At 38.3% G+C, this 24,682-nt stretch overlaps 1 protein-coding gene across 4 annotated transcripts in view; it reads right to left on the bottom strand.

The window, feature by feature from the left end:
• Nucleotides 1–466: 466 nt before the first annotated feature.
• The window catches only part of LOC149190273 (uncharacterized), a 140,195-nt gene continuing 115,979 nt past the window's right edge, over nucleotides 467–24,682 (bottom strand). For 3 of the 4 annotated variants that reach the window (XM_089412087.1, XM_089412088.1, XM_089412089.1), the window contains one exon: nucleotides 467–941. In XM_089412087.1, the coding sequence (XP_089268213.1) occupies nucleotides 776–941 (166 nt within the window). In that variant the 3' untranslated portion in view covers nucleotides 467–775. Of the gene's footprint in view, nucleotides 942–22,722; nucleotides 22,842–24,682 lie in introns of all 4 variants that reach the window. The other variant, XM_089412090.1, reaches the window with a different exon arrangement.

The following is a 24,682-nucleotide window of genomic DNA, read 5'->3' as shown; positions in this document are numbered from 1 at the left end:
TTGAACTATTAACTGCGAGTGTCCTGTATTTTAGACTGTTAAACATCTAGCATCTTAGATACTAGATATTTAAGAACAGAAATGTTGTCTTTTATTTCAGTAAAATTAACGGATGGCAAAGCTAATACAAAAGGTATTTTGTGATTATTCCGCTGTAGGGTCTAGGGTCTAAACCATACAGAGATGACCCCTACTTAGGGTGCCTATGTTTGATTTTGTAAGAATTTTTTAGAATGTGACAGAAATGTCTCAGGTCGATTTGGCTATCGATTTTTATCTGGTTGTGCAGTCCAATTGGGACCATAAGATGTCTTGACAGAACTTTGGTCTTCCATATGACTGAAGTAACCCTGTCTAGTGCAGTTTCAATAGAATAGGAAACCATGTATAGTAGCAAATAAATAGCTGCTATAACATGTTCAGTGATGACTACTTTCAAGAAAATTACCAGATTAGGAAACCTAAGTAAAAACTCTCATGACTCATTAGCTGAACTAGATAAACACAGCATTTACAAAACACTTGATTTATGGGATGAAAATTTTACAAATATGCAATATATAAGTGAATATTTACTGATTAGTTAATAGATATCTAATTTCCACAGCATCTTTTAAAAAAGCCTAGCTCACAAGCCAGACAGTTTAAAAATGCAGATGCCATTTCATCAATCTAAATCAACTGAAAAAGAGAAAAAAAAATGGAGACCAATGTGATGCTTTATGCTTCATATATCAGACATGAGACTCCAGCAACAAATGGAGCAATTTGATCTTCAAGTCACTATAACCGAAGTTGTGACTTTGCTATCAAGCAATGGAATAGGAAGAGGAATGTTAACACTAAAAAGGTGGATGGTCTGCTGATTTCCAATGCCTGTTGTAAATGCAGGAAACCCTTGCCGGTGTCCAAATCTCTTCATTGACCTTCGTACTCTTTTCCTGCATCAATTATATTTTGACACTAAAGTTATGTAGCTCACAATCAAATTTGAAAGTAACAACTTTATCAGCAAATGCCAAATCTCTACATGTCCACACAAGAAAATCATATCCAAATGAAAATCTTGTTGAGAACAATAGGAAGCACAGAAGGAGGAGAATGAATATATTGAACCTTTGTCCCTACTTAATCATAATGTTGACTTGTTTGTTGATGAAGTGGATTAGGACAATAAGCAAGCATCGGCACTGTTAATCGTGTAACAACTAGGTAAGCCATTGATTTTGGCAAGGGATTTCATCCTAGAAAGTTCCTTTAACCTCACTGAATTATGTGTGTTTCTAAATACAGATAATCAGCAGATTTTTTCTTCCAGCTTAAACCCCAAAGCTATGGTGGAATTCATTGACAAGATCTTAAGTGAGTCCTAGTGTGTTAAAATTGGCAACTAGGGCCAAACTCCATGTGGGTCAGCTCATTTATGGCAGCTGATATTTTTTCTAGATTCCTCTTGTCGAGAGGTGTAGGATTGATCTAAAGATCATCTGATTCTGACAGGTATTTATGGAGATATGAATTTATTTGTAATTACTTGACAAATTGTCAAGGTCGGCCAGCGACTAAATGTGTGGCACAAATCATATAAATACTAGTGAGAATGATTCATTTCAAATAATCTCATCATCTCTCATTCTTCTCTCTCTCCTTGTATGATTGGGTATACACAAGGAAGAGGATCTCTCACACATGGAAAGCAAGAAGACACAGGCTGAAAGAGGACGCAGAAATTGTTGACTGCATTGACTGAGTTTGACTGAGGCAGTAGAGGCATCTTTGACCTGCGTTGACCAAGCGTTGACTCCTCAAGGGTGCGATTTTGGTGTGGCTGCCTCTCCTAGGCAGGCCGCAGATTTTGGCGCTGAAACAGAGGCAATCTGACCTCTAGTTTGACCAGCATTGACCGCCCTAGTTTTGGGCAGTAGGTTGACTTCAGTAAACAGTGGTTTGATTGTGTTTTTGGGGTTGTTCAAGGGCTGTTTCTTCAGGCTATTTGAGGGCTAGTTGACCAGAAATTGACCAAGCATATTGGAGGTCAATTTCAACACGTTTGACCAAGTTTGACTTTTCTGATCTAGGGTTTGCCGTTGCTGATATAAAATTACAAAATTTTGATTTTATACTATTTCTCTCTGCTGAAATATTGAAGATAAAAGAAGATTTGATCAAAGGGTTTCCCCGCATTGGGGTTTGTCTCTGGCTAGCTACCACAACTTGTGTCTCTTGTTTTGGCTTGTTTTCTGTTGATCATTTAATGTTCTATCTACACTTTACTTAATGTATATGTGATTACTAATCTGTGGCTAATAAGAAGAAAAGAAATAAACTACTCTAGGCATAGAACATACCATAATTTAACATAGTGTTATATGGAGTCTATTGTAAAAGTGTGTTTGGAAATAATTTTAGCACATTTGGCTAAATTATTTTATTACAAGCGCACTTAATTTCATACTATATCATATTGTGTTGCAGAATTGGGTAAATTATTAAGGGTCAGTTTAAATGTGTATTTCCCCGTTCAAAGGTTGATATTGTAATAATTTGATGTAAAAAAAAATTTAGTGCATGGTTATTCACAGTTATACACCATGGCTAAAATATTTGAGGGTGAAAAAAATCATTAAATCTCCAATAGTGTCAATTAATTATTTTTCTGGCTAAATTAAATAAAAATCTTAAGCCAGAAAATTAATTAATTTTGAGTCAAAGATAATTATAGAGAAATTAATTTATCTCCAAGTGGAAAATAATCAAAAATTCGTGGGTCAAAGAGAAATCAATTTTTGGAAGTCCCCCACCAAGGGAAAAATGGATATTTTAAGAAAATTTGAATCCATGGACCTTGGTGGTTAAGTCAAAGTCATGCTTTTGAGGAAATTAATCCAAAATACTATTTTTGGATTAATTAAAAGTGGGTTTTAAGAAAATTTCAATTATTCCTCAAAATTAAAAATTCAACGATGGAGAATAAAAGATGATCAAGTTATGCCCACGGGGCTTTGGATTGACGGTGAATGGGTGCGTTGTTAAGGCACTTCTTGCGATAGGTCACTGGTTCAAATCCCCGTGGGTGCGTAGGTTAGTCTTAGCAAAGAAAAAAAAAAAAAAGATGATCAAGTTATTTTCAACAGTCAAGATTATTTTGACGAGGATCAAACCAACTAATCGTTGTTTTCCACTTGGAGGGATTTTCTCGATATAAAGAAGCTATTGCGCTAATATTTGATATCTTTGGATGATGTAATTCTGTAATGCTCGTATTGAGTTACTGCTCTGCTGGGAACATTATTTTATCATAATAGAAAGACTTTGGGGTTCAGTTCATGGTGTTCTTCTTCTGTTGATTTGTGGTATGTGTTGTCCTATATTTTGTTGAATATCTTATGAATTGTTATTTCATTTGTCGATGATAAGAACATTCTATTGGTACATGTTGTCTTAGGTGATTTGATTCACCATATGATCTAACAAGTTTATTTTGAGAAAATTATTGAGTACAAATAATCTGAGTACAACTAGATGTCGAAACTAGTAATCCTACAGAGAAAAAACTGGCAAGAAAAGTCTGGTGAGGAATTTCCTCACTCCACAGGCAAATCTCCCAACACAACTTGCCTTCAAAATTTTGGCCTTCTAAGGCACCGAGTCAGCCTCTGCGTTGCTCTTCATAGCTGGCTAGACGGCTTGCTTTCTATTAGATTCTGATGAAGTCGTTATGCCTTCTGCTGACCAGAATGACCCTTATCCGGCACTCGGGGACTCCTTCCCAACCTCTGGAACTGAAAACGTCAATCTTACTCAGCAAATCAACTTTGCCTCTAGAGGCTACTGCATTGTTCTGCGTCAGCCTCACTGTGGCTCTCTTGCCTCTCTGGAGATGCACTCACCGGAACTGGAATCCTTCTCCGGCTTCACTGTCCTTGCCCCTCTCTCATTGCTTCGATTTCTCTGGCTCTCTCTCCGGCAACTGAATGTTGCTACTCAAGAAATCGATCTGCTCATGAAATTGAACTACTCAAGTGATTTCTCCCATCCCCATCAACTTCTTCTTATAATCCTCTATCGAGACTTCAAAAGCCAAGATTAGTTCTTAATCGATGGCTAGGATTAACTTGAAGTCGATCCATGTAAGTTTCTAGAACATTCACACCATAACTTAATGAATTCTGATTAATTAGTCGTATTCCCTAAGTTTAAACTTAGGAAATATTTAAAAACTGACTAATAATCTAATTAAGTCATTTCTATGCGGAATTTCCAAAAAAGATTTCTGGGTTTTGGAAATCTCATGTATTCTAGCCTCTGCAAGGCTAAAACCAATGTTGTGAAAAGCGCGAGCGGGATTAAATCGGCGCCGGGAATGAAGCGGAAAAAATCGGAAAAAGCGGGAAAAAAGCGTTTGGTACAAAAATATTCATTTTTTTTCATTTTTTTTTTCAATTTTTTTAATATCTAAACCATCTACAACATAAAATAAATACATTGACACATAAATATGATAAAAAAACTAATATATAAGATGTTTAATATCATTTCTAGCGCTAAAAACACACATAACATTGAATCATGTCCTGAATAGTAAGTCCTGACTCCTGAGTCCCAGCTCAGCCTCAAAATATCAACAAAAAATATGATAATGTATCTCATCATGTCATAATGTCATATACAATAAAATGAGGTCTAATCCTATTGATTTCCTTTGCCCCTCTTGCGAGAAAATGCCACAGCTTTCCCTTTCCCTCTAGATGTAGATGCTGGTGCTTGTGCTGGTGGAGATGGCAGTGGAGTCTGATGTGCTCTAGAAGCTGAAGAACTAGAAGTAGGAGCTATAGGAGGTAGACCACGTCCTCTACTGGTGGCAGGGGTAGCCCGAGTAGGTGGTGTCACCTGGAAACATTACAATCTCCCAATCCTGAAATCCTGAAAAACTGATAAGTCTGCTGGATTTTAAATGAAATCTAAAATTTTACTTTCTCCATATGAAATCCAATGAGGCTGGAACCACTCTCAAACATCCTGAGTCATTTCATGGTAATGTTAAAAATTTAAGTAAAAGGATGAAAATGAAGATTAAGGAGAATGTCACTTTTACTTTAAGAATTTAACATTACCATGAATAGCATATCCATACTAGGGCCTAGACTTGATCATTAAGCTGCCCCACTCAAAAATTATTTGTTTCTTTCAAAAAAAAATTACATGAAAAAACCCAAATGACCAAATGAAAAACCAAAAAAAAAAATTAGAAAATCATGCTGCCCTGACACCCCGAGCTTTTTTCCGAAAAAAGCGCGATTTTTTCGAAAAAAAAAGCGCGCTTTTTTCAAAAAAGCGCGATTTTTTCGAAAAAAACGGCAAAAAAATTTTTAGGCGCTTTTTTCCCATAAAAAGCGCGATTAAATCGGCTTAGGGAAAAAAGCGCGCTTTTTTGAAAAAATCGCAATTTAATCGCGCTTTTAACAACACTGGCTAAAACACATCCGATGCCACAAAAACTAACAAAAAGAACCTGCAATTTCAGAAGTAGTCGAACCAATCCAAGAGAGGATGTGATGTGTTGATGATGCTCTAAAGTGATGTGACATGATGTGTATTTATGTGTGTCTCAAGGGGTCGAATTAGCTAGCCCAGGCAGACTTGAACTTTTGTGCACGTGTCGATTTCACCTTAAAAATAATATTTTTCCTTGACCAAATTAAATTCTTCCAAGCGCTAGGAGGGGCTTCTCTGGATGATGAAGGCTTCCCAACGGAGGGAATTTGTCCCTGAGTTGCCAAATTAACAGTAAGTGGGAGCACCAAAATCTTCTTTCTGGTGAGTAAACCCCCTTAGAAATTTCCTGCTTATTTTTCACTAATGTATTCTCTTATTAATATAGAGCTTTCCAACATTAAAAAGGCAATTTTCTGAGTAGGTGCAATGGGATGCCATCACTGGGGAGTATAACTCGATCCTAAAGAATGATGTCTAGGAGATTGTGTCAACACCAGTGGGGAAATTTGTGACAGACTCCAAGTGATTGTTCAAGAATGATGTAGGTACAATGGGATGCCATCACTGGGGAGTATAACTACATCCTAAAGAATGATGTCTAGGAGATTGTCACAACACCAAGGGGGGGAATCTGTGATTCTTCAAGATCAGGTATGATGTTCAAGACAGCATATAGAAGGATAAGGCCAGATTTACCAAGATGATTCTCCGAGAAAGGAGTTGATCATAATGAGACTTTTGCTCTAGTTCCAAAGTCTATTTCTATCAAATTCATTATGTCTATTGCATCAATTTGGTTGCCCATTATACTAGTTGGATATAAATATTGCTTTTATGAATGCTCTAATTGATAAGGAAAGGGGTTTTGAGAGGCATGGGAAAGATATCCATCAGTTTGGTTTGAAGATGACCCGTTATGCACTGAAGCAAGGACACATGCATGGTACTCATAGATTGATTAGTGCTTATGGATTTGGGCTTCTCCAAGACTTCTATAAATCCTAGTATTTATTATTTATATTATAAATCTGATATGCATGTCTTGGTTTTGTATGATGGCACAAGCAGGACTTGGGCAGCAAATTTCACATGAAGGGCATTGGTATAATGCATTATTTCTTAGGTTTTGAGGTTTGGCAGGTTGCAAGTGAAGTCCTCCTTGGGCAAGGGAAGTACACAGTGAAGATTCGAAAGAGATTACAAATGCTTGATTACAAACCCTTCGACAATCCTATGTTGCCAAATCTGAAATTATTAGTTCATCTAGATACTAATATGGTAGATTCTTTCTTGTATAGCCAATTGATTGGTTCCTGATGTATCATGATGTATCATGTGAATGCTAGTTTTCATATATATGTTTGCATTTAATACTTTGGGCCAGATTTGTGGTTGAACCTCGACAAATTCACAGGATAGCTACCAAGCATGTGCTCAAATACATAAACAATGGATTTCAATAAGCCCTCAAGTATGTGGAAGATCGTGAGTTATAGTAACATGATTTTGTTGATTCTAATTGGGCAGGAGATGCGAGTACTAGGAAGAGCACTTCTAGTTTTCGTTTCAGCTTGGGCACATGTAGGATCAACATTATCAAATCCAAATCAGTGATTGAACCAAAATACCCTCTAAATCGGGTACCGATCGAAACCAAACCAGAACTGGTAAAAAGAAACAGAGTAAAAAACTAGTCGACCAAAAACACAAAGTATTCAAATTTTTCTTTCAACTAGTAGAGAGTAAGGTTAAAACGTGTGACCTCGCAATTCTCCTCTGGCCAAGCCCTTGTAGGAACGAAGGCACGTGGACTGCAAAGATCTTGGGAAGGGTATCGTTAACAAAGGACTACTACCTCCTCAACGCATCTTCCTTGTAACTCATCCCAATCTTTGCCTAGTGGTAAGAGTTTGAAAGGAAAATTTCTCACTTTAGAATAGGCATTTAGATTTAAAATCAACAAAGATAATTGCATCTCACGTAGTCTAGTTTTAGCATCATTTTACCTCAACTTGATTTATGAGCATTTTCCATTTCACTTGCAATACCATTTTATGTATATGTCTTGTACTTATCATCTTGAAGTTTACTTGCAAGTTATGTTATTGTTGCTCATATTTGATATCTAGAAGTAACACTTGTTTGACAGTTTTCCCATTCTAGCAATTTATTGTATCTTGAAAGACACATTTTATATACAAGCATTGTGATTTCACTTTGAGCATATTATTTCTTGCAAGTATATTGGCACTGGTCTAACTATAATTTTCTTGCAGGATTTATCTTGTTGAAATTCATTTGCTTCATCTACATTGTTAATACTTAAATGTTCATGGTTATTTGAAATTGTTTATCATTTATTTGTTTTTTAGTAAACTTTCAAGTTGTTGAATAGTGAATGTTCTAACTGTATTAACTATCTCCTAGAACTTGTTCTCCTAATAAGTCTTCCTTTAGAATCCATCCTTAGGGTCCACCCACTAAGCTTAACTAGGAGAGAGTTTTAACAGAGAGAATTGGTATTAGGCGACATCCCCTCCTCCAAGTTTTGCCACCAAGGCCACACCTTGTGGGGTTGAGGATTTTTCCCACATTAACCTAGGTGTGTAAGCAAGGCAGCAACAGGTCCACAAGGTGTTAGCCTCCCCCTCCCCTTGTCCACACCCTAGGTTGGGCATGGAGCAATGCCCCAAAGGTTGATGCAGCTAAAAAGAAAGATAAAAGCATAATAGGGCCACATACAATAGGAAATGTACCACAAAATGCAAAAGATGCCCGGGACAATAAAATTTAGCACGTGGGACAAAAGCCAAACATGAGCTCTACCCCTTAGCATTATGCCCATCACCCCGGTTCCTAGAGCCCCTATAAGTGCCCTTCTCATCATTAGAGAACCCATAGTTGTCCCAACCCTTGGTGGGCAAGGAATTGCCCCACCTTGAGTGGGTAATCACTACTACATCTTACACATTATTATCTCATCCCCTTGAGCCCCAAGCAGTAAAATCAAGAAAAACCAATAAAAGGAAAAAGGCATATGAAGAAGGGTGGAGAAAAAAAAGGTTAGGGTAGCTCATGTACCATGATTGCTCCCTCTTACATCCATACACCAAAGGTATGCACTTCCCTCATCATACCATGATTACTCCCTCTTGTACCATGGCATGTGGCTTGGAGCCTCCCCTTTTGCCCCCACTCCATTCCACCACTATCTCACATGACCCCTGCCATTTGATGGATGTACCATGGACCTGTCACTCCCTTAGAGGTTGAACCCACCTAATTGGGTCTTCCATTAACCTCTCTTTTCAAGGAAGGTAACACTCGTACATGTTCAAAGCCCATGTGGAAGGGCATGCCATTATGACAGGTCCACTTTTGCCCCTGATTAGCAAGCTTATTTAGTCAATTGCACTACTGGATTATTGTACTGGAAGGTCAGGAGACGCATTGGATCTTATACAGGATTGCAAGCGGGTTTTCATCTTGGACTCAGCCTCCCTATACGAGATCCAAGCCCTCCATGGGCTTCTTCAACACTACCATATTGCATGTTTGTGCCCAATTATACAAACATGATGATGCACTTGGACTACATTGCCCAGTGAGCTACACATTGCACCCAACACTTGGCAATTGATCCAGGGTCCATAGGAGATTTTGTCTTTCCCGAGGAGACATGGGAGGGCATGTGTCATCTTCTAGCCCTCATTGATGAAGCATCGACTTGAACTTGAGCCATTTCGACACCCATGAGACCCATTTGGAGCTCACAAAGCCCAAATTGGGGTTTCGAGATGTTTTGTAGCATTTGGAAGACCTCCCCTCTAATTCAATATTTTTGACCCCCTCACCCTCATCCTCAACACATAAGGCCTCAACGCTCGCATTGTAGAGCATTTTGCATGGGTTAATGTCAAAGCTATCTTGGTCGGCTTGTAACCAAGGGTTTGTTATCTCAGTTGAAACTTTAGGGGCTTCATCTTTAGGAATTCGAACTCATTAGTCTTGTATAAATAAGAGCATCTGTCTCATTTAACACTCATCATCACTTGGATTTTGGCAAGCTGAATTTGAGAGTTTCAACTTGCAATTTGTGGAGTGATTTGGAGAAATTAAATGTGTTTTGATGTTTGGAAAATTTTCACTATCTCTCTTGGAGCTTCTTTTGGCATTTTTGTGGATGGATATACTCTTCAGTGTCTTGTAAGTGCCTTTTTAATGCTATACTTGTGATCCAATGAATGTCTAATTCATGGAATCTTGTCTTATGGTCTTTAATGTGCCCTAATTAATGAAATTTCGGTAGAACATTGAAGCTATTTGAAATTTAGCATGTCTTATTCATGGATAATGAATGAATGAATGTACCTAGAGGTTGTTTTGCATATTGCATCCTTGAAACTCCATTAATTATTGGCAACGAAGTATAAATTTATAGAATAGTCGTGTAGTTGCCTCCCTTACAGTTAGCGAAGTTGCTTATACGTCTCCTGGAAGAGTGAAATTCCCAAATCAATATCATTTTGACTCCAATTCTCCCAAGAGCCAAGCATTGGTCCTAAATCCTTGGTGATCACCTTTGACTCAATGAATCACCTTTCTTTTCACCTTTTTCTCCCCACTTTTTCTTCGTCCCTTTGAGGATAAGGAGGCCCCTATAGGGTTTGGTGTGAATTTCAATAAGGGAGTACATTTTGAATTCTGCCTAGACCAAACTCATTCTTAGTGTCTCCTCTAGGCATCTACAGATTTTGAACAAATTCTCAATGGAATCTCAATATAATTGATGCCCCAAACGTCACACCAAGTGGAACCCTAGAAGTTAATCCTTCAACTTGGGGATTCTTCAAAGTTTTATGCTTTAGTAATTGTTGAAGTATATCATTCACAACCTTTTCTCTTGTCTACATAAACCTTGCCTGAGCTCCTATCCCATCAAATATCTCAACCCTAGGTCTCGTGTAGTCTTCCTTTCAAGGGATTTTTCTTGGAAAGTCTTCCTAGCTTCTCCCAAAGCTCGCACAATTATTGAACTTTTCCATTGAATGAGCCACCTTGCCTCACTTCAAGACTATCCTAGACATATCTATCAAAAGTGAGGAATATTAGGACTCCTCCCGTGGGTGAAAATCCGAGAAGAGAAGGGGACTTAGGTTGTGGTGACAGTGGGCCTCTGTCCCAGGTTTGTTGTGCCCCTTAGCTTTTGCCTCTCTACAAGGCCTGCTAGTTTGTACAACGACGGGACCCACATTGAAATATTTCCTCAAAGATCTGATTTAAAGATTGAGAAGGCAGCCTCTAACCAGATCACTAAGATATTTCATTTTATAAATCCAGATCTACTTATTTTATGTGCTTTATTTGTCAGATCTAGATTCTAGAGCTTATTTAAAGGTTAATCCCTTCTTGCTTGCCTAAGAGTTGAGGTGTCCTCATACTCTTGTGGCTAGCATTTGTATTTTTATGTATATATTCCCATCATTTTATGATCTATTTTCTCTTGTTTTCAAGATCTGATCTCTCTCTATGTGCATGCACAGATCTACCTTGTGGAGGTCTAAGGATGGGTTTTTTGAAAACGTTTTGAAGGGATCTATAGGTGGAAGGCCTAGAGATTAGAAGATCTACAATTTTTTAGGCTTGTGGATAAGAAACCTTCTCTCTCCATCTCATGCGCAGATCTACCTGTTGGAGGTCTGAAGAGGAATTTCAAAAACTCGATTTTAAGGAGATCTATAAAGAATCTTGAAGATCAAGCCAAATCATTTATTTTTGAGGCCCTTTTCATCTCTTGGTCGTGGATTAAAGAGGGTCTCTCTCCCTCTCATGTACACTCTTTCTTGAGGCTTGGACATCAACACTTTTGTGCAAGATCTTTTTGGAAGGAAAAGTGATTTCCTTTTGAGGGGCTTTATCATTGTAAATTTTGCAAAAGGGAACTGTAAACATTTTTCACATTTTCTTTTAATTTGTGAGGAGGATTTGATCTTGGAGAATTTATTTGTATACCCTCTTCAAAATCTAAAACCCTCTCTTCTCTACAACAAGGTTTCTCTTCAAAGAATAATAAAATATTTTTTCTTCTTGAGGGAGCTTGAGGTTTTCACCTTGGTATCCCTATCTCCTCATTTGGTTCAGATTGTTTACCGGCACAAGACGTCCCTCAATGGGCTTGTGAGATGTTCGTGATTAGACATTGCAATATTGCTAGTGTCACTCTTACTTTCCCAGATATAAAGTCTGCAAGCTTATTGAACAATGAAGGAGCCCTTTTAGATAGTTAGTGACTAACATTTTTGCACTTGATTTGCTAGATTAGTTTCTTGTTCAATTCATCATCTAGTTGCATTAGCATTGCCACATCTAATTTCTAACTTGCATTTTTCATTAGGCTAGTTAGAACATTCAAGTATATTAATTTTTGTAGCTAATTTACTAGCTTAGATACGATCTATTTACAGCTGATATAATTCATCTTATTGACGGTATATCACTAACCTCATTGTTTACTACATTGTCTAATTATTTTTCATTTCATATCTAATCATTTCAAACAAGTGTGATATTGTAATTGAGCTATAATTGACATAATAAATTCATAAACAATCGTGTCACTAAGCACTTGTTTTACTTCAGATCTCATTTGCATTTAGTGGTTTTGTCCTCAACTATCATTCAATTTCCCTAAATTTGAGTTTTGAGGAAACATAAAACGCATGACCTCACAATTCTCATGCATGGCTAGGTCCCTTGTAGGAACAAAGGCATGTGGGTTGTCTTGAAGTACTAGATAGGTATCGTTAATGAAGCCATTGCTTCCTCATCCTAGCCTTCTTGCAACCACCTCAGTCCTTACCAAGTTGAAGGAATTGAGGGGAAGCCACACCTTAGAATAGGCATTAAATAAAATTTACCAACACCACTCTTTACATCACACACTCAAATATAACTTTGTTTCACCTTGCATATAATTGGTTATTGTACAAGTTGAGTTGTGAGTATCTTATTCACGTGCAAGCATTTCATTTTGTATTCTTGTACTTGTCTATTTCACTTTCATGCTCATGTTAATTGTCATGTGATGTCATTACATTATATTTAAGCCATTTATTTTCAAGTACAAGTTTCATTTACTTGCAAGATCTATTTCCATTTAAATTGCTCATATCTCAAAGTTTGTCTTATTTCTTGCAACTTGTTGCAACTTGAAAGTAATATCTCATTGCAAGTATTGTAATTCTATTTCGAGCATATATTTCTTACAAGATTATATTTAAAGGCATTGGTCTCATGTTTTCCTTGCAGGATATACCTTATTGAATCTATTGATATATCTACATTGTTGATATTCATATGTTATTTATTATTTGAACTTCCTAATAAATTTTATTTCAAGTTATATTACAAGCCTGCCTAATTAATCGACTATCCCCTAGAACCTGTTAGATTTTAACAAGCCTTCTTTAAAAATCTTCCTTAGTGATTGTTACCCACCACCAGTGGGTGACCACTATAGGAGAAAATTTTCTCTGAGATTTGTCTTCAACCAGCAACCAGCAGCCACCAGATAACTCGATGTGCCACCATTCTCCGCCACTTGAGCCAGCTATCATGTGCCCTCGCCCATTTGTTATGATCGTATGTTTGAAAGTGAGCCTTCCAACACTGAAGGTATGGCCTTTCATTATGTAATCGGGTATTTTTGCTTACTTATCATGGACACATCTGGACATGGATTAGTCGGGGGACTCGGCGGAAAGAATGGGCATGGTTTGTACTCTTGTCCCTCTGTCCAGAGGTTAGTCTTGTATCCTAGTCCTGTGGGATCCCCTCTATTGCCTATTAGCTTTAGGAGCAACACTCCATGGGAAACCCCGATTTTGGTTCTGTTGTCCCGCTTCCCGACACCATATATATCACTCCCCTCTACTCATTATAACCCCCTTTCACGTATTTCCCATTCGGGTCCACAAGGAGTTAGCCTCCCCTTCCCCTTGTCCACACCTTGCGTCAGGCCTGGAACGATGCCCTGGTTGTTGATGCCGCTAAAATGAAAGTTAAAAGCATGATTTGGCCACTTATAATAGGAAATGTACCATAAAATGCAAAATATGGTTGGGACATAAAAATTTAGCGCGTGGGAAAAATACAAACATGAGCTCTACCTCTTATCATTATGGCCATCACCCTGGTTCCTAGGGCCCCTATGAGTGTCCTCTACATCATTTAAGAAACCACGAATGTCTACAACTGTCACTCTAGAATCTGACTGCATTACTAACACCAATCCATCCTGCTACTGAATACTGTGGGCCCCTATAGCAAGGGAATGATCGATGAGGAAGACACCTCAATGGACCTCGCCCAATCTCTGCAACTCCAGGACTATAGCTCCATATCGCCCCACCTCACTCCTGGAGGTATAGCTACAAACATGGCAAAATCTTCCTCCAACCTGGAGGATAATCTGTCTATCGCTGCAAACGTTGCCGCCTAGTCCTGCTTGTCCTTCTTCCTGAGACGACACTGAGTGTTGTAGTGGCCAAACTCGCCACACCTAAAGAACTTAACCTTAGATATAGGTCCTTCTTCTTCTTCTTCTCCCCCTGTCCCTTACTAGGACCCTTTGATGAAAAAGCCACATTCTCCTCTTCCTTCTCACCCTTCGAACCTTATTGTTGCTTTCGTTGATGGAGCTCTTTACTAGAGCTCACCTCATCTCCTCCTGCTGCAAGTATGACCATACCCTGTCCCACCCTGGTAATGTGTCTCGTCACAAAATGCCTTGAACAAAGGCTTCCCATTCATCTGAGACATTGTTTAGGACTAAACGCACAAGATTTGTAGGTTGAGGCGTCTCCACAACAACTTCAAGTTGATCTCGAATTTCCTGAATTCTAGTGAGGAAGGGATCTATGCCTTCACCCTTCTGTGTCACAATGTTTCTCAGCTTCTCTTGGAGGAACATCTTCCATTGCTCGAAGGATTCTGATATAGATGAGCGAGATCATCCCACATCTACTTGGCAGTGTCCTTGCCAAATATATGTGAGATTATATGGTCTCGGACTCCATCCAAGATCATCTTCTTCGCCTTTGCCATCTCTCTCCTATATTCTTGGAGCTTATCTGCATCGGTTGGAACTGCCACAACGTACTCTGCATAGGTCTTCAGGCCATGTTCATCTAACAAGAACGACATCCTAGCCTTCCAAATGACATAGTTGGAGGCTCCCTCCAACCTATCCTGATCTCTAAACCCAATTGTGGCCATCTTTGAAACTAAAATGGGAACTCCCTCTCTCTCTTGCACGCTACTAAATCTGGAATTCACATTCCCTTCTAGAGTGAAAATATGTCCGCAGCTACTGCCGACTCCAACTGGAAATCTGGATTTCTAAACTAGAAACCCTCTATGAGAATTTCCCTCTGTTTGTGCACTTTCTCTTCCACCCCGCGTTGATTCTGCTACTGCAAACTGCTGCAAAACCCTCCTACACCCAAACAAGGAATCTGCACAGTGAAAACTAAAGCTACAATTGCCCTTCTACCTGTTGGAATCACTTGAACTGGCAAGCAGAATTTTTCTACCAATCTGCACTGAAAAATCGAACTACCCAACAATTCGCATTATCCGGCTTAAGTCTTCACAGCCCCTAGAAATTCATCCTGTTGCTCCCTCTAAACAACGAATTTCTTCCTCCACTTTTGAGCTTCCTAGTCTAGTCAAAATCACTCTAATACCATGTGAAAAATTTAACTATTGCAGCAATTGGAATTCTAATTGTTAATTAATTTAGTAGTTTATTGCTACGACAACAAAGAATTAATCACTGCAATCTTCACAAATAAAAAATAGTGGAAGACAAACTAGAAAATGAGAAAATATTGGTGCACACACAAAAATATGGCACTTTTATTTTTGGACAAATGTCCCCAAAAAAACCCAATGTGGGAAAATCATGCAACAGCTGAGGGTTTTTACTATTAAGCAGCGGTGAGAAATTTTAAGTACAATAAATATCGCCAAATTGGCAAATCTATCTAATAGAAATTCTGGCAAAAATTCTCTGAGGGAAATTACCCTCCCTCTGAGAAATCCTGACACTTGACTGCCTCCGAAAAGCTAGTCGTCCAACCAGCGCTGCGCAGGCCCTGCATCAACCTAGCACAATCCCTCAAACCCTCTGCCTGAATCAGTTGCCAATCTAGTCGTCCTACATGCTGCTGACTGGGAAAATGCTTCTTTGGCCCTCTGGAAAACTTTCTTGGCCTCTACAACTGAAAACGTCTTCCTCTTCAACTAGATTGAATTTCCCTCTTGAGGCTTTGCGCAGCCTCCTGGAGAAAATCTCGACCTCCTCTTTCGGACTCTCCGGGACTAGAAAACTTCCCCTGGACTCATTATCTCTACCCCTCTCTGTCTTTGCTTCCCTTCTCTAGCACGAACTCTTCTAGCAACTGTTGCTTCTCTCTAGAAAATCGAACTGCCCAAGGAAATCGATCTCACCAGTATATTTCTCCATCTACCTGACCTCCTCTTATAATCTTCAGTTGGGACTCCTCTGGATCAATCCGTCTAAGTTTCTAAATAATTCCCACCTTTCTGAATTAATACTAATTAATTAACCAGATTTCTGAAGTTTAGACTTAGGAAATATTAAAAAATTGGTTAATAATCTAATTGAGACACTTCTAGGTTGAATTTCTAGAAACGATCTCTGGGTTTTGAAGAACTCTTGTGTCTCGAGATTACAACACCTCTGATGCTACAAAAACTAACAATTAAACCCATGTGAACTATTGGAGGCTCATATAAATTAGAAATGAGCCTCATTTGTTGAGCATCATCAATTAGATTTGGATCTCTCTTGTAAAAAGAATACGGATCTGCAGTAGAGGACGAAATTGGATGTCTCTTCATGAATTATAATGTTTGGAAAAATTCATTGCCTATCTTGGAGCTTCTTTTGGGCAATATTGTGGATGGATACATTCTTCATCTTGTAAGTGTTATATGATGCTATGTTTCTATTTTAATGAATGTCTAATGCATGGAAATCTTTCGTATGATGAATAAATGTGCCCTAATTAATGAGAATTGCTTGAACCAATGAAAATCATATGAATTTTTCACGTGTTACTCATTTGATGGAGAATGAATGAATGTTCCTAGAGGATTAACTAATTGCATCCTTGAAACTCCATAAACTTTTTCATTAAGTGTAAAATTCTAGAAGTGGTTTTGTTGTTCTTAGTTTGATTGGAGAGATTTATTGTCGATCTATCTGATCGGGCAGGATTTGTTACCAATTGAAATAATCAGGAAGTTGAGGCTTTAGGAGTGAGACATTGTCTAGAAGGACATCTGGTCGGCACTTTGTGTTGATGTCTAGTTCCCGAAGTAGGGAGGGTGGCATTGGTCATGGAGCTCTGACCACGGATACACACCTAGATGCTTGGATTGATGGTTAGTAAGTAAGCCTGATGGTACCTAGAGAGAGTAAAAGCTTTAGTCCATCTTAGTCTCACCTGGATAGATTTCCCTACTCAGGAATCTAGTCCATGGCATCATGGTACCTAAACTATTGGAAGACCTTGGATAGATTGCTATGGTCAAGAATCTAGTCCATGGCATTGCGGTGCCTAAAGTTCTTCATGGTTCATGTGTTCTGAGATCTTACTTGTACTTGTACTGATGAATACCTCCCTAGTTAAGAGGGAGTGTTGAAATTTGTAACTAGGTTTGGTCTTCATTAATGTATTTGAGATGTACTTATCAAAAGAATGAAAGAATCATTTTTATTATTATTCTTATGACTTATTAAAGCATGGTTTTCATGCTTGGGTCATCATGTTGTAGGTCAAAGTCCCCATTAAGGACTTCTAAGATTTATTCTGAGTCATTAGAGTCATTGTACATTTAAAGAGACCCTTCTTTGGCTTTCGGTTCCTGTAAAAAGAATGAGTTTTGAATCAAAAATGAATTTATTCTCCTCCACACCAAGTTGGCCTCAAGACAAGTAATTCGACCTCACAGAAGGGCTATAAATACAAGGAGTTCGAATTCATTTGGAGCATCTCATTCTCTTTCATATAGTTCGATATTTGAAGTTGAAAGCTGGAGTAGTGTCTAAGGGCTGGAAAAGAAGCTAGAAAGAAGTGAGAGTTTCTAGAGGAAAATAGAAGGGCTCAAAATCAAAATTTTGGGACATCTCTCACTCAATTCCGAGGTGTATTAAGGGATATCAAGGTCTTCCAAGTTTGATTGAAGTAGTTGCTACTGCTACTGCTACTGGGTCGAAGCTGTTGTTAATGCTGCCAGGTCAAAGTTGCTTGTAAAGGGTTGTCATTTGCAAGAAGGATTGAGGGCTGACTTGGTGTGGAGGGAATCTTTGTCTGGGTCTAGAGTCTTGGATTATCTCGAGAAACTATTGAAGGAAGAATTGTCGACTAGGATTTCCCCTATATAGGGGTTTTCCCTGGTTGTCTGCCTACATCTGTTGTCCTTGTGTTATTGTTTTGGTAATTGCTTAATGAACTAAGAGATAAAGAAGAACATAAAGATAAAAGAATCACAAGTAATTATCTATATAGGATAAAAAATTTGCCTTTCTGATTTTCTAACAAGTTCAACAGTGAATGCCACTAACACCCAAGGCTTGGTGCTCTTGGTTAAATGCCAATTCCATACCCTGGCACACAACAGAATCCAATGGAAACATTACAATCCCGAAATCCTAAAAACTATTAGATTTTGAATAACATCTCAAATTTGACATTCTCCTCCCACGGGGCTTTGGATTGCCGGTGAATGGGTGCGCTGTTAGGGCACTCCTTGCGATAGGTCACCGGTTCAAATCCCCGTGGGTGCGTAGGTTAGTCTTAACAAGCAAAAAAAAAAAAAAAAATTGACATTCTCCATATGAAATCCAATGAAGTCAAAACCACTCTCAAACATCCTGAGTCAATTAATGGTAATGTTAAAAATTTCACTTTTACAATCACATTGGTCACATTGTATAGAACCAGCCAATTTGGTACAAAACTGGCTAATTTGGTACTGAATCGGTCATTTCCGGTTCCAAACCTCGAACTAGACCAGTTTGACCCCCGAACAAATCAAACCAATCAGTTCCACCGATTTTGGTCCAGTTCTGTTAAAATTGGCAACCAGGGCAAAACTTCATGTGGGTCATCTTATTCATGGCTAATAATATTTTTATTAGATTCCTCTCGTCGAGAGGTGTAGGATTGATATAAAGATCATCCAATTCCGATAAGTATTCATGGAGATATGAATTTAGTTTGATTATGGAATTATTATCAAGCCGACCTACAACTCGTAGGCTCAGAAGCCCAACAGTCGCATCTATTCACCCACCAACGTTGTGTATAAATATAAGAGGACTTTTCCTCATTTGGACACACTCATCTCATCACATCTCTCTCTCTCTACTGCGCAGATATGAGTCTCTTCTCTACTGCGCTGAAATGGGTCTCTCTCTCTCACACATGTGAAGCCAGAAGCTGTTCAATTTAAAGTTGCAACTGCAGAAGTAAAGATTGACTTGCGTGGCCTAGAAGATCTCCTCTTTGGATCTGTGTTGTAGGTTCATCTGAACCTCCTTTGAAAGCCGCAACTTTTGGTGGTGGAATGAAGTCAATCCGACGAACGATTTGCAAGATATCGACTGCCCTAGTTTGAAGCCGGCAATTGCTGACACTGAAGCCGCAACTGCAGAAGTAAAGATTGACTTGCGTGGCCTAGAAGATCTCCTCTTTGGATCTGCGCTATAGGTTCATCTGAACCTCCTTTGAAAGCCGCAACTTTTGGTGGTGGAATGAAGTCAATCCGACGAACGGTTTGCAAGATATCGATTGCCCTAGTTTGAAGCCGGAAACTGTTGAAACTGAAGCTGCAACTGCAGAAGTAAAGATTGACTTGCGTGGCCTAGAAGATCTCCTCATCTAAATTGCGCTGTAGGTTCATCTGAACCTCCTCTGGAAGCCGAAAATTTTGGTGGTGGAATGAAGTCAATCCGACTGTCGGTTTGTGAGATATGGTCTGCCCTAGTTTGATAATGAAGTCGCTAATGCTGATGCTACTGATCTAGGGTTTGCTACTGCTGATATGAATCAGATTTATTGTACTATTTCTCTCTGCTGAATTATTGAAGATAAAAGAAGATTTGATCAAAGGGTTTCCCCACACATTGTGGGGTTTGTCCCTGGCTAGCCGCCACATCTTGTGTCTCTTGTCTTGGCTTGTTTTCTGTCAATCGTTTAATGTTCTATCTGCACTTTACTTTATGTACATGTGATTGCTAATCGGTGGAATATAATAAGAAAAAGAAGTAAACTGTTATAAGCATAGAACATACCATAACTTAACAAGTTCCAATAACACTGGGTAGGATTCCCTAGTTTAGCAAGATGAAGTTGGCAGTTGCACTTAGTTTTGGGTAACTTCTACATTGTGAAGCCATTTGGCTTCACAAGTTGATAACAAAGTTGACAAATCAAATGCTGGAGCCTACGGTTGTTGTCATCAACAATCAAATTTGCATTACACTCTTTAAGCATACAATATCTCAATATCATTCCAAGCATGGTGATATTCAATTCTCAAAGATAAAGTTCAAAAGGGTGTTACGGTTCCTAAGTATGTTCCATTTAATTTGTTGGTGGTAGATAATTTGACCAAGCCTATGGCCAAGAAAAAGTTTGAAATGTTGAAATAGAAACTTGGTTTTGTGGAGAACGCCCTCCTAACAAAGAGGGAGAGTTAGTTTTACCTATTGTGCCTAAGTGATTCTCCTTTTAGCAAAGCAGCACATATTAGCAAATCCATTCCAACATGTGTGGAGGTTGTTTTGTTGTAATAGAGGACACATTATGTTGGCATTGGTCTTTTCCAATGAGCCAAGTGTCGTAATCTATAAGCTCGCGTAGGGTTATCTGCCCAATTGTCATAGCTATATTTAGTAGACAATGGGCCTCCTCCATTATTATAAATGGAGGACTTCTATATGTATTTTTGCAATAGTTGTCATAGCTATATTTAGCCGACACTGGGCCTCCTACATTGTTATAAATGGAGGAATTCTCTATGTATTTTAACAGCTTGGTGAGTATTAGAAAAATCTTTCACATTAGAGAGTCTCTAATGGTGGAAAAATTGTTATGTAGACATCCAATGATGAGTAAGGTGCATGCATGCACCATCTTTAGAAGACATGGATCCCAAAGTTAAATAGGGCACATTGCATGGGCGAGTTTCCAAGATTTAGAAGGCGTAATTTCCAGGGCAAGAAGGTGCATACATGCATGCATGTGGTGATTCTCTCACAGTGTGTCCTCTATTCCAATTTCCAAATGATCTCATCCATGCATGAGGACACACTGTCCTAGGCATTTATGGTCATAGTTTGACTCCCTCAAGTGGGGCAATTAATTGCATGTGTCTCAAATTGTTGAGTATGTAGATCTAGCACCCAAATTTCCATTGTTTTGATAGGAGTTATGTTAATATCATAAGATAGTCGATCTATGGTGAACAAACTAGCAAATTGTAATCCATAAATAATGTAATAAAAAGTATAAAAATAGTAATCATGACAATAGATCATACTAGTAGGTGTGCCAGAGAGGGAGGTGTACATCACCACAACCGAACAACAAATACTCCAAGAAAAGTGTCGCAAAATAAATATCCACAAGAAGAGCAAAATAGAGAAATTCCCTTGGGCATTTCTCATGCTTGATCAATCAATAAAATGAGTTAGTTTATAAATGAGGGTACTAATTGTCAATAGAATAAATCCAATAGTGGGTCGTCACATCGCCATCATTTCAACCTAAGTTACCGGAAATGCCTAAGAATATGGTTGGAAACGTTGTTCGCCGAATCAGAAATGGATTCTGGTACGAAACGGTATGAAAACAGCATGAAAGCATATTTGTGGCATTTCAATGTTGACAAGAACAATGAATCCGTTTTCTCCCATGTTTTAATTTTTTTTGGCACTTTTGGATCTGTTTCTGGAAATCTGGATATGGATCCGATAAAATCATGATCCGTATATGGATTTCCAGAAACGAATCCTTGCAAAAAAGCTCCCTTGGGAACGGATTTTTTTAATCTCCGTGGTTAAAAATAGTCATTTAAACTTTAAGGTTTTCACTTTTTCGTTTTAACTTTTAATTGCTACCCTACATTTCACTTTTGACATTTCATTCGTTTTCCTCATTTGATATTTCATTCACATTGCTCGGTCGCAGCTTGGAGCCAAAGGAGTCAACGTCGAACAAGTCATTGTGTTGGAGGAGTCTTGAGCTTGAGCTTGGAGGAGTCGCCATCAGTTTGGTAGTACGTTACTTTGAAGTTTGAGTACATAGCTTGGCATGGGTTGGTCTCGTAATTCTGCCATTAACACCTTAATCATCTTAGGAGAAACTCAGAAAAGCTTACAAACTAGTTGTAGATGTTAATATCAATGTTATCAAAACTGAACTAGTGATCGAACTGAAAAACCTTGAGGATGGGAACCGATCGGAACCGGACAAAAATTAACAAAAAAAAATATACCAAAAACACAAAATATTCATATTTTAAATTAAAAACATATATATTCATGTGCATCAAGGGTTGGTTGAGAACCAAGGGTGGTGGTGCGGGGTACAAAGGAGTCAATCCCTTTATGGGTCGTTTTCCTCTTCAAGTTAAAAGCACTTGAACTAGGGCCAGAACTATCCTCGCCAACTCTAGTAGGAAAACTACAGGAATCTTCAAAACTAGGCATATATTCTTCAAAATCAGGGTCACTAAGCATAGCATCATCCATTTGACTTTTGCCTATATCTTTTTTAATTCTTTTGTTTTTCCTCTTTTCTTCATTGTAGGCTTCAATTAGACTTTGCATCTCTGCTTTAAGATCATCAGAAACATTTTCACAAGGTTTTACTTGCCCTCTCCAATGTGTTAGGTGTTCTTTAATTCTATGGATCCCCCACCCTTAACTTTCTTCCCACAATAGTTGCAAACTTTTATCCCTTGTTCATTTATATGGCAGTGAACCCAAGCTGGATCATTCTTGTTTTTGTGGACCATGACAACTTCTATAAGAAGAAATAAAAAAATTGCACAGAAAACCCTAAGACTTTTAGAATTCTATGGCGTTTTTTAAAGAAAATTAAAAGAGGAATAGAGGCCACGAAATACCTGGAGAAGATCTGTAAATTTTGGGAAGAGAAGAAGCTCCCACAAATCATAAAATAAAATCTTCAATCAACTCCAAAATCTCCCTCACAAATTTGTCAATGAAATCCCTCAAAATAACCCTGCAAATTTCAACATTGTTGAGAAAAAAAATACAAATTTGGATTTTGCATAAAAACACTAGGGTTTTAAAAAAATTCGGGAAAAATAGAACAATAATGGTTGAAAAAAATAGTTTGATTTGCCCTCTTAATTTTCTAAACAAAATCAGCTCAAAATCCTCCCAAATCAACTTTGTAGCAGCCCCTACAAACCTGCATAAAAATGTTGGGATTTTTAAATTTTTTAAGGAAAAAAGAACTGATTTTTTGAGAAAAAGAAACAAAAATAGATGGCAAAAATTATCTTGATTTACCCTCTAAATTTTATGGAGAAAATCAACTCCAAAATCCTCTAAAATCAACTATGTACCAGGCCCTACAAAATAAATAAAAAAAACCTTCAACCAACTCAACAAAACCCAAGGAACTCTGGAAAAAAAATTCTTTAAGTAGCTTGAAAATCTCCTTTAGTAATCAACCTGACAGCTCACCAAGACTCCAATCAGTTTTTCAAATCTGCAAAAAATCTCCCTCAGAACAACCCTACAAAAAACTCTCTGAATTCTCTTCATCGAACTCAACTCAAGAATTGCAAAAGACTCGAATGAATAATGTGAGTGAAATAGAGGGGGTGGGGGTGTTTAAACAGCTCTAGGGGGGCTAGATTAGAGTTACAAATTAAGGAAAAATAATAATAAACAAACAAATTATTATTATTATTGTCCAATTTTAAGGCCACGGCCAAGCCAAACCAATGTTTTTAAAACCGGAATCGGTGACCGGACCGGTCCACCTAATGAACCGGTTTACCGACCGAAACCGGTCTAACCGGGACTGGTTTGGTCTAAACGAACCGGTTTTAAAAAAATACATTAAATAATTCATTTTTAATGAAACAAAACTATTTTTAAGATGTAAAACCATGATTCCAAGCCAATAGAGACAAAATATGCAAAGTTTGCTCATTTATATACCATGTAAAGGTGAATATATCAAAATGGCACCGAGTACAATACATATCATCGACAAAATAGCAAAATACATAAGAAATGAGGCTCTAAATGGCCTATAATGTCCAAAAACAACGCTGCAAGCTATGAGGCCATTGGCCTACTACAAGTCTATAGTGTACACATGATCAATCATCAAGTCCATCACCACTACTAGACACAGGATCATCATTAGGAGCTACATAGACATCATCTGGTTCAGAGTCTAAGGATGCCTCAGCCTGATCTGCAACCTCAGTATCAATGCCACCAACGACAATAGAAGTGGACCTAATGGAAGCACGAGTTTGTCGACCTGCACGACTAGTGCCTTCCATTGGATCCTTGCCTTTCCTTGATGCCGCTACTGATCCTGGTTCTGATGCCGCCACATCATCTGCCTCATCCCCCGCTAAAGCCATGTCGACATCAAAATCAGCCTCAAACACAGGATCTTCAGTCTCCTCCACCCATTCTGATGTTGGATCAATATCGTCCAACACAATGGGATCTAGATCAGGTGATTTGCTCATCATTTTGTTCCTCCTCAGTCGAAGGTTGTATTGCACAAAAACAAGATCATTTAACCGTTTTTGTTCCAAACGGTTTCTCTTCTTCGTGTGTATGCGCTCAAAAACAGACCAATTGCGCTCACAACCTGAAGCACTGCAAGTTTGACTGAGGACTCTAATTGCAAACCTTTGCAATTGACACTGGCCACCAAATGACTCCCACCAATGTGCTGCAAAGAAAAAGACATGAATTAGTAACTTAGTTTATAATTTGAATTGTAAAGAACGTAAACAATTTTAACTTGAAATGAAAAACAAAATGGAAATTGGAATTGCTTACCTGGTTGGTCCACATCTCTTG

This window comes from Pinus tabuliformis, chromosome 3_1, assembly GCF_031772625.1.
Source record: "Pinus tabuliformis cultivar Carrire ecotype Pingquan chromosome 3_1, CPIR1, whole genome shotgun sequence".
In the NCBI taxonomy this organism is placed as follows: Eukaryota; Viridiplantae; Streptophyta; class Pinopsida; order Pinales; family Pinaceae; genus Pinus; species Pinus tabuliformis.
Note: the sequence above shows the minus strand (reverse complement) of the source record. Positions and strands in the feature narration are given on the sequence as shown.